This window comes from Lontra canadensis, unplaced genomic scaffold (assembly GCF_010015895.1).
Source record: "Lontra canadensis isolate GAN:19392208 unplaced genomic scaffold, GSC_riverotter_1.0 scaffold30, whole genome shotgun sequence".
NCBI classification, from domain to species: Eukaryota; Metazoa; Chordata; class Mammalia; order Carnivora; family Mustelidae; genus Lontra; species Lontra canadensis.
Genome location: NW_022631024.1, coordinates 1374476 through 1385484, shown reverse-complemented (window position 1 = coordinate 1385484; position 11009 = coordinate 1374476). Strand labels below are relative to the sequence as shown.

Below are 11009 nucleotides of genomic sequence, written 5' to 3'. Positions count from 1 at the left end.
CCCACGGGAGGCAGAAAGCTGCATGTGACCAGACGCCCAGAAGTAAATGTTAAGTGGACTGAGGAGGAGTCTCCCTGAGGAGAGCCAGGAGGCAGATTGTGTCACCAGTGACAGGATGACAGGTGCTATGAAGGAGGTAACCAGGACCTGACTGGGTTTGAAGGATCAGAAAATGCTTCCCTGAGAGGCTGTCATTTAAGCCTTGACCTGAGGGATGAGCAGCCAAGCTAAGAGCATTCCTGGCAGAGGGAACTCTCTAGAATGAGCTGGAAGAACACAAAGCAGATGTGGCTGCAGCAGAGTGAAGGATGAAGGAAGAGATGGCCTGAACTGGAAAGGGAGAGAGACCAGGCCCAAACCAGGCAGGGCTCAAAAGCCATGTTTATGGAAGATGGGGAGCCTTTCCAGATTTTATTCCAAGAGAAAAGCCATTTGAAGGATTTTAAGCAGTGGAACGACTCGCTTTGATTTTGTGTTTTATGAAAACATTTGACAGCACTGGCGAAGTGCAGATGGGAAAATGTGTAACCTGGACTCGAGCGGTGACTTTAGGGTGGGAGGAGGTAGATTAGATGGGAAGGATGAACTTGACTTGAGTCCTGGTGGCTGGTAGGACATATACTAAGATGGGAAGGCTTGGAAGAGAGGGTAGAGTGGGAGTCCTAAATTTAGCCTGGGTGTGCAATGAGGGAGCTGTATCTAGAGAGCTTATGACTCACCTAAGGCCCCTCAACTAGTTTATGGCAGAAATGGGTCTAGAACCCTGTCACTGAGCCATCAGAGCTAGGATTTGAACCCACATAGTTCAACTTCAAGGCCTCTACACTTAACCACTGTGCCATACCATCTCCCAATAAACAGTTGCCAAATTAGGGACCTAACATGATGCTGTTACAATGCGGTATACCAAGGGCTGAAATACCTCAGGCATCATGGTCTGTGTGACGTGGCGCCCTCTGGAGTCTGGATTTGTCACTGGTGATGCCAGTCCGTGTTCCAGCCCCCTGTTTTGTGTACAGAGACAATGGCCAGGCAGGCAAGCTGGAAGGGTGTGGGCGGTCCTGGGGGATCTAGTTCCTCCTCAGTCCCTGTCTCCTGCTGCGTGCCTTCTTCTCACTAGTGGTAAATTTATGCTTGTGCAGAGAGAACACAGCTTCCGCAATTGGCAAGGCATGTTCTCAGAATTCCAAGCATCACAGACAACTGGGGAGCATTCAGGGCCTCTCAGTGAGACTTGACTATTTCCCTGTGATGTGCCTGCTTAGACAGTAGCTTGTCTGTGTCTATTAAGACCTTTCTGGAGGCCACAACAAATAGCCATTAAGTTCCACCGACCTTACTTTTTTACTATGACCCCTAAAACTATAGCCTCGGTGGGCATACGGCTGAGGGTCTCAACAAACAGGCATTTTAACCACCACTTTACTACCAATTTCCCAACTAGGAAAGGAGGAATCCTGACCTGCCCCATACCCCACATGGACTCTGCTGGTTCCATGAATTAGGGCCTGTGAGTTGCCATACCCCATATTCTGTCATTCCATGTATTTTGCAAGTTGCAGAAATCCAATTCAGTAGCAAAAAAAGGAAATGATTGTCTTTATAACTGGACTTCAGCAAGATCAGGTGTGGTGGGGTCTAGGGCTATAAGCTGTCATGGAGGCTGGTCCCTTCCTAGTTCTTACATGTTTGTCTCAGCTTGGCTTTATTCTAAGATGGGCTTTTGCCACTTGACAGCCACATGATCTTTATGACTTAGAATCCCAAAGAAAGATCATTTCCTGTCATCATGACAAATGTCTGGGAGGCCTCTGACTGGCCCTGCTCAGGTCACATGACCAGCCTCTTCAGTCACTGTTAATCCTTGGCATGTGAGATATGGCACCATAATTGACAGGTCTGCCTCATTATCTCATTACACAGAAGTCTGGTGGAGTTTCCAAGCCTTGCAGGTCCCCTTTTCCTAGAATGCCTTTTCCCCAAATCTGTGTGGCAGTCTCCTTTTTATTGCTAAGATTGTGGCTTCCTCATTGCTTTCTCAAAAACCCTACCTGGTCAATTTAAAGTGATTCCCCAGTTACTCTGTGTTAGTCAGGATTCAAATTCAGTAGTCATAACAAGCGAAAATAATGATAGTTAAGATGGAAATGTTTCTCCCCAAGCAGTCCAGACCGTGTCAGCTACATGGTGTGCTGGGTCCTGGTTCCTGCCTTGTTCTGTCCTCCTCAACACATCTTGGCTTCCATCTTGTGGTCATAGATGGTAAGTCCAGTTCCCACCATTAGCTCCTCTCTTCAGTCAGCAAAAAGAGGAGATTGGCAAGTGGAGGGCATGATGCTTCTTTGTAAGGTCACAACCCGAAAGTTGCACATAACACTTCTGTCCATATGTTCTTGTCTGACCTTAGTCACATGGTCACACCTAGTTGTATAAGGGGTGTTGGGAGCTAGAGTCTAGGGGGGCAACCATGGGCTCAGCTAAACTCAGGGGTTCAGTTACGAAAGGAAAAGGGTAGGATGGAGATAAGGCCAAACCGCTTCCCCACCACGTGAAGTTTTGTAACCTCTACAGAAACAATGGTCAGAATATCAAAGAGGTCTTCAGAGATGTCTAGTTCAACACTCAACACTCATTGTAAAGATGGGAGACAGACCCAGAAAGGGAACTTATTCAAATTCACACAAGCCAATGACAAATCAAGTCTGGAATTCAGGTCTCCAAACTCCATGCCCAGTGCTCAAACCCGGGGAAGGGATCAGTTTTAAGGGGACTTCAGCTTTTCATGTTATCTTAGCTTCAGATGCGTTTTTATAGTCATATCTAACAAGGATGTATTCATGCGATTTGTGTAAATAAATGAAAACATGACCAATGCATATATGAAAAAGCATTCTCTCCATTAGTCAACAGAAATTCAAATTAACACCACAATGAGGGGCCCCTGGATGGCACAGTGGGTTCAATGTCCAACTTGGTTTCAGCTCAGGCTGTGATCTCAGGGTCAAGAGGTTGAGCCCTGGATTGGGCTCCATGCTCAGAAGGGTGTCTGCTTGAGATTCTCCCTCTCCCTCTACCCCTCCTGCTCACTCTCTCCCCTTCTAAATAAATAAATCTTTAAAAAAAAAAAAGTGGGGCACCTGGGTGGCTCAGTGGGTTAAGTTCTGCCTTCGGCGCAGGTCATGATCTCAGGTTCCTGGGATCGAGCCCCACATCGGGCTCTCTGCTCAGCAGGGAGCCTGCTTCCCCACCTCTGTCTCTGCCTGCCTCTCTGCCTACTTGTGATCTCTGTCAAATAAATAAATAAAATCTTTAAAAAAAAAAAAAAAGGTACAATGAGGTACCACCATACATCCATCAGAGTGCCTGAAGTTCTAAAAAGAGACAATGCCAACAGTTGAGAATGTGTAGCAACAGGAACTCAGGCATTACTGGCACAACCACCTCAGAAAATTGGCCCTGTCCACTGAAGCTGAACATATGTGTAGTTCATGACCCAGGGATTCCACATGCAGGAATTCATCCAAAAGAAATGTGTGCCTGTGTTCACCCAAAGATACACATACCCGAGAATGTTCCTATCGATGTTTTCTGATACTTGCGATAACCAAAAACTGGATAACCCAAATGCCCGTCAACGGTAAAAGGTGGTGGGCAGCCTGGCTGGCTAAGTTAGCAGAGCACACAACTCTTGATTTTCGGGTTATGAGTTCAAGTCCCATGTTGGGTGTAGAGCTTACTTTAAACACACACATGGGGCACCTAGGTAGTGCAGTCGGTTGAGCATCCAACTCTTGGTTTCAGTTCAGGTCGTGATCTTAGGGTCATGGGATCAAGCCCAGCATAGGCTCCAGGCTCAATGTGGAGTCTGCTTGGGATTCTCTCTCCCTCTGCTTCTCCTACTTGTGTTTCTCTCTCACAAGTAAATAAATCTTTAAAACACACACACACACACACACACACACACACACACAATATGGGGCACCTAGGTGGCTTAGTCAGTTAAGTGGATCTTGGTTTCTGCCTGAGTCATGATCTCTGGGATCAAGTCTGTGTGGGGCTCCGTGCTCGGCAGGGAGTCTGTTTAAGGATTCTTTCTCTCCCTCTGCCCCTCCCCCCACTCATTCTTTCTCTCCCTCTCTCTCTCTCTGAAATAAAAATTTTTAATAAAGCAAATTCTAAAAACCACACACAATAAAATGTGGTATATTCACATAATGGAATGTTATAGGTAGAATGACCTACAGGTACACATAGCAACATGGATAAATCTTTTTTTTTAAAGATTTTATTTATCTATTTTATAGAAATAGCAAAAGAAAGCATGAGTGGGGAGGAGAGGGAGAAGCAGTCTCCCCTCAGAGCAGGGATCCCAATGCAGGGCTCAATCCCAAGTCCTCAAGATCATAACCCAAGCCGAAGGCAGACACTTAACTGACTGAGCCACCCAGGTGCCCCCATGAATACATCTTACAAATAAAATTTGAGTAGAAAACAAGACAGGGACGCTTCTCTCTCTCAAATAGAAAAATAATTAAAATCTTTTTTTTAAAAGCAAGGCAAAGGAGTGTATGCTGTATTATTCCATTTATAATCCATTTAAAAACAAATTAAACTATGTCATTAGAAGTCAGGATGGTGGTTACCCTTTGTGGACCAGGTTTCTAGGGTTCTAGAAATGCTTCTTCTTGGTTGAATTACTGGTTGTAGGAGTATGTTCACTTTGTAAAAATTCAAGGATATGTAAACTTGCTTGCACTTTTCTCTATGATATATTTTAATATGTTAAGTAAATGAAAATTTTAAAGTAAAGGAAGATGTGTCTGCTGGCCCCAGCCCATGTTTACTTATATATGAGTATGAGATTCTCAAGGGAAAAGGCCTCATATAAGAAACTTGGCTTCCTCAAAGAGAAGTGGACCAAAGGCAGTGTTTAGTAAAATGACATGGCAGGTGTCTCCAGGAGCAGTCATGAGGTCAGAGGCCACACAGGGTAGATCAAGGGATGAAAACCTCCAGGGAGAATTCCTGTCATCTGACTTAGGGGATAAACTATACCCATTAAGTGTGCCCATTTTTTTAAAAGTAAGCTCTATACCCAGTGTGCACCTTGAACTCATGACTCTGAGGTCGAGAGTCACACACTCAACCAACTCAGCCAGCCAGGCGCCCCCAGTGTACCCATATTTGAACTGGCAAATCAGAAAGAAGCTTTTGTTTTCAGAATAGTGGGGACCTGTCATTGGCTTTCCTGTGACAGTCAAATCAGGGTCACAACTCCAGAGGGCACACTCGCATGGATTATAATGGACTTGCCAGCTGTGTGCAACAGGAGCCTGGGGTTGAGATAGTTATGTGACCAAACTAAACCCTTAACCTCTCAGGAGGCTTGACTATCTGAAAAGAATCCTCTTCCAGAGCTGGGCAGATGGACAACACAGGTGAAGGGACATGGGAGATACAGGCTTCCAGGTATGGAGTACGTCACAGGGATGAAATTTATAGCACGGGGAATACAGTCAGTGCTACTGTAACAGTATTGTATGGTGACAGATGGTAGCTATACTTGAGAGCAGAATGTATTAAAAGAGGTTGAATCACTATGTTGTACACCTGAAACTAATGAAACATTGTGTGGCAACTATACTCACATAAAAATTTATTATTACTGTTTTTAAAGTAATCTCTATGCCCAGTGTGGGGCTCAAATTCATGACCCCGAGATCAAGAGTCTCATGCTCTATCGACTGAGCCAGCCAGGTGTCCCTAAAATTTTTTCTTAGAGAATCATGTGGGGTACCTGGGTGGCTCGGTTGTAAGCGTCTGCCTTTGGCTCTGGTCCTCACCCCAGGGTCCTGGGATCCAGCCCTGGCGGGCTCCCTGCTCCACAGGGGTCTGCTTCTCCCTCTCCCTGTGTGCTCTCTCTCTCTCTCAAGTAAATAAAATCTTTTAAAAAATAAATAAGAATCATCTACTTCTCAAAGAGCTTTTTCACACGCTCTCACTTAGCCTTGACGTAAGGATGCTCTATTTATATATGGAGGAAATTAGTTTCCACGGACAAAGTTAATCACATTTGGAAATTAACTTAGAAGCTGCCCTGGACTTCAGCTGGAAGTTATTTTGTTCAATCCCCCCATTTTGCAGATTGGAGACTGAGCCCCAGAGAGGAAAAGAATTCAGTAAAGGGTGCACAGAGAGTCAGATGGCAGAACTGGGACCAGAATCTGAGGAGTTGGTTTTAGGTGACCCTGGAACCTGAACCATCTCAAACCTTTTGTTCTGTGAAATGCAGCTGGACCTCTGACCTCCCATTCACCCTTTCCACTCCCACTTGTAGGAATCCTGCTTGAAATGAGTTTTGGAGTCAAGCTCTCCTTTGCTGGCCTAAGGCCTGTGACTCCACACTTTGTATTTTCTCCCAGGCCTGGGCCCACTGAGGATGAGGCAGTTCTGAATGAAATGAACAGGCCAGTCCTAGAATATAGGAGGAGGTTTTGCTTAAAAGGAAGGGAGGGGGGATGGGAAGAAGGAAGAAAGAAATATATGCATGTTTGTGTGCTCCTAGGAAAATGGCATAATGACCCAAAGTGCCCTCTGCAACAACCCCGGCGGAGTGAGTTGGGGGCCAGAGGTCTGCCCTAGTCTCCCCACCTCCTGGGTCCACCGCCCTTGCTCAGTAAGCAGGCTGGGGCCCCAGCACCTTTGCTCTTCTCATTTACTAACCTGCAGTACCTGTCCTTAATCCTCACCTGGCTGCCGTTCAGATCTTTGCCCCTCCCCTAACCTTCTGATCCAGAGGCGCCACACTGCTCTCGGCGCCATTCTGATTTATTGCCTTTATAGTATTCATCGCTATCTGAAATCTTGTATATTTACTTGGTCTTCGTCTACCCCTCTCGGGTTCCATGAAGGCAGGAATCCCGTCTTTTTTCCCATCCTCAGGCACAGAGCAGACAGATGCTCAATGAGAAGTGAGTGAGATTGGGCTTTCGCTTTTCACTTTGTATTTTAAAACATTTTTGAAGATGATTATTCTCATATCAAAAGAAAAAAAAAACAGCTAGATTACTGCAGAGGACTCTACCCTCAGCAGAATGTCTTGGGTTACTAAGTTTCCAAACGAAAGCAATTATTTCCAATACTAACTGGAGACTCAAAACAGAGGGGCAGCGCCTATGCCCAAGTCCACACAGCACTCAGCAAGCCAGGCTGGGACCCCGATCCCCTCGTTCCCAAGTCAGCCTAGGACTTCTCAGGGGTGTCTGGATCCGAGGAGGGCGGAGGGGTCTGGGCGGAGAAAGGAGAAAGCGCAGAAAGGAGGGAAAGAGAGAGACGGCGAGAGCGGGGCAGGCAGAAAGGGAGGGGAGGGTGCAAGGTAACCCAGAGATACGGGGTGCAGAGCGGAGGAGGCGGGACAGGCAACAAGAGGGTGTGGGTCTCACGCTCTGGCAGAGAGGGAGACGGAAAGGACCGGGAAGGCGAGTGACCTAGGGCGCCAGGGGCGGGGTGGCAGGTGAGGGTGCGACGGGAGGGAGCGGAGTGGGCCGTAGCAGGGAAGAGACAGGGGAACAGGGGGAGGAGGAGAGGGGAGGGCGGCAGGGGCGGGGCCATGAGGGGACGGGCCTCCTGCTCTGTCGGGGCGGCAGAGCGCCTGCGCAGCTCTCCCGAGCCGGCGTGCGGCTGCGGCTTCCTCCGGAACCGCTTCCTGGCGGTCCAGCTGGGCCCTGATCCCGGGAGGCTGGGGACCGGGGGTCCGCGCGGAGCGGTTGGAGCGAGCCGGAACTGGGAAGGGGTCCCAGGAGGCAGGCCGCAGCCACGTCACGCCCAAGGTCACGCTGCAAACGGCAGCTGTAGAGATGTCGCTCTAACAGCGGGCTACCTGGACTTTGTCGCCATCGAGCCCTGGAGGTGAGTAGGAAGGCCGAGAAATTCAGGCTTGCAGCCCAGAGGCTCAGCCCCGGCTTCCAGAAATGGAAAATGCTGTCGGTCGGGAGCCAAAGCTCTTTGCTCTAGTCTTAGCTGTGCCAGTGACTCCCTGCGTGGCTTTCGCTGGGCCTCCATCTACCCATCAGGAAAGTGAGAGGGTTTTTGGATGGCTCTCCCTAATTTCCAGATTGACTTAAATTCATTTCCTTGTCAGACTTCCCCCACGGCTTGCCCCTAGATTCACCAGCTACTTCCTTTCCTTAGCAGCAACTTGGCTGTGTTCTGGACCCTCAGGTTTCAACTAGTCTGAGATTGACTGGAATCAAACCGTGTGGGACAAGAAGCTGCATCCAGTCCCTGAACAACAGGCTGAGGACTTGTTTCTTGGGCGTTGAGTCAGTAATCCTTTTACTGGCTCTCCACTTAGGCAGACCTTGCTACCTTCCGTAAAGACAAACCTGAGGCTTAGAGACAGGACCTGGCTGCTCTGTCTGCCTTTGGCCCTGTTCTGTGCCGATCTACCCAAATCAGATTGTTTTAAAAACCAAATTTGTCTAAGCATGATGCAGTAGAAGGGAGCACTGGCCAGTCTGGAAGTTTGGGATCTGGTGCTGGCTGTGCACCTTAGGCTAGTATCTGCCCCTCTCTGGCTCAGTCTTCCCTGATAAACAAGGGGTCTGTCACATGGTCTGCAAGGACCCTATGTCTTTGGTATCGTAACAATAGTAATAACAATCATAATTGTTTCCTTACTTTGACCAACAAGGCCCTGCCATAGCAGGCCCTGTCTACCCAAAGCAGCAGACTTGCCATTGACCTACCTCAGGGCCTTTGCACTTGCTATTTCTAGTGCCAATAACACTTACCACCTCCATTTTCTGCATAGTCGTTCCTCAGATCTCCACTGAAATTTGACTTAGAAAGTTCAACACAAATTAGATGGGATCCTTGGGTTTATATCCTTATGGTACATGTTGACTTTGTCATACTTCAGTGTTTATATAGTTGTCTGATATCTGTGTCTCTTATTCTTTAATGCGTGTAAATGGCAGGAGGGCTGGAAATCTATCCTGTTCCCTAGCATCTGGCACATAGTAGGTGCCCAGAAATTTGTGGAATGAATGGATGATCTCATTTAATGCAACAATCATGTGAGGCTGGCACATTGTGTTCTTCTTCAGTCAGGAGACAGAGACTCAGATAGTGACACTCCTAGGGTCACACAGTGAGTGGGTGGTGCCAGAATTTGAACCCAGTCTGTCTCTGACTCCAAAGCCTGAACTTCCACCTCACTGCCGTCTCCTTGTAGGATCTTCTGCTGTGAGGAAGTGCCACAGTTCTGACCCACGAGGCCTGGAAAGAGAGGACCTTTAGGTTGTGTGTGCAGGGTGGGGGCGTGGTCTTGTCGGCTCATTTTCTCTCTAGCCGCTGGCAGACTCGGGGTGGACTTGCCCCGCTCTGATAGGCTCATGGCACATCGGCTACAGATACGACTACTGACATGGGACGTGAAGGACACGCTGCTCCGGCTGCGCCAGCCTGTGGGAGAAGAATATGCCACCAAGGCCCGGGCCCACGGGCTGGAGGTGGAGGCAGCCACTCTGGGACGCGCCTTCAGGCAGGCTTACAGGACTCAGAGCCACAGCTTCCCCAACTACGGCCTGAGCCAAGGCCTCACCTCCCGCCGGTGGTGGCTAGATGTGGTCTCACAGACCTTCCACCTCGCGGGCGTTCCAGATGCCCAGGCTGTGGCCCCCATCGCTGAGCAGTTGTACGAGGACTTCTGTAAGCCCTGCACCTGGCAGGTGTTGGAGGGGGCCGAGGCCACCCTGAGAGGGTGCCGAAAACGAGGTCTGAGGCTGGCGGTGGTCTCCAACTTCGACCAGCGACTGGAGGGCATTCTGAGGGGGTTGGGCCTGCGGGAACACTTTGACTTTGTGCTGACCTCTGAGGCCACCGGCTGGCCCAAGCCTGACCCCCGGATTTTCCACGAGGCCTTGCGGCTTGCTCGAGTGGACCCGGCAGTAGCAGCCCATATTGGGGACAGTTATCACTGTGATTATAAGGGGTCACAGGCTGTAGGTATGCACAGCTTCCTGGTGGTTGGCCCAGAGCCTTTGGACCCTGCAGTCAAGGGTTCTGTACCCCAAGAATGCCTCCTCCCCTCATTGTCCCATCTCCTGCCTGCCCTTGACCGCCTGCAGGGCTCACCTCTGGAACTTTGACTCTGATGAGGGAAGTGGCTCCAGCAAACTCTGGAGATTGAGAGCGCCTTCCTTCCTGAGATCTGGCCTTTGCCCCTCTCCTTCCGGCGTCCAAATGCGCTCTGACTATAAAGCCGTGAATACGGGCCTTTGAGCCCTGCTTCTCGCCTCTGCCGTGGCTTATTTATCACACCTGTGTCTTTCCCACCCTCCTCGCCTACAAGAGTCACTGAGGGCCCAATGACCTTCAGAACCAGGCACATTCAAACTTTGTTTTAGCAGCAGGGCCCTTTTGTTATGGGAGATCTTACTGGAGCCCTAATATATAAAACAGCAAAAGCAAGAAACTTTTAGGGTTGAAACAGGTTCCAGAGCCCCGCAGTCGGGCTCTGAAGGCTCTTCAAGTCCCCCCGGGGAAGCAGGAGATCAGAGGAGCTTAGTTTGGAAAACTTAGTTTGGAGACCTAAGCTATGCCGTAGGGATATGTCCTCTAAGACCATATAGTGTAAGCAAGGTTTCAGACAAGGAGCACCCCAATTACATCATGAGAAGAAACATCATTTGTGCTAGCCATGTTTTAGTCCTTTACACGCATGTATAACCCTCAGAGCTACCTAATGGGCAGAGGTAGTGGGACCCGCACTTTATAAGTGAGAAACAGATTCGGAAGTGAAGGAGCCTGCCTGAGGCCACAGCTTGTATGGGAGAGCCTGGGTTCCAGTTTAGGACTTGGAAGGAGAGAGCTGTGTCCTTGAGACAGTGCGATCCTGGGAGACCAAGGAAGGTGTTCTACAGGAGGCTAGTTTTGAAGGGCACCCTGGTCATAGGTGTTAGCACGGAGGTAGGAGAGCACAGGGAACAGGGACCGGAGTTTGAGGT

The 11009-nt window shown here is 49.0% G+C and overlaps 1 protein-coding gene across 1 annotated transcript; it reads left to right on the top strand.

Annotated features, from left to right (window-relative positions):
• Positions 1-7714: 7714 nt before the first annotated feature.
• On the top strand, positions 7715-10290 carry HDHD3 (haloacid dehalogenase like hydrolase domain containing 3). Its single transcript, XM_032865650.1, has 2 exons — positions 7715-7908; positions 9236-10290. Exon 2 carries the CDS (start codon positions 9396-9398, stop codon positions 10149-10151), a length of 756 nt encoding a protein of 251 aa, XP_032721541.1. The 5' UTR covers positions 7715-7908; positions 9236-9395; the 3' UTR covers positions 10152-10290.
• The last annotated feature ends 719 nt before the right edge of the window (positions 10291-11009 follow it).

What these genes read in the sequence shown, in the direction of transcription:
- HDHD3 (XM_032865650.1), top strand. Translation starts at nt 9,396, where the DNA reads ATGGCACATCGGCTACAGATACGACTACTGACATGGGACGTGAAGGAC.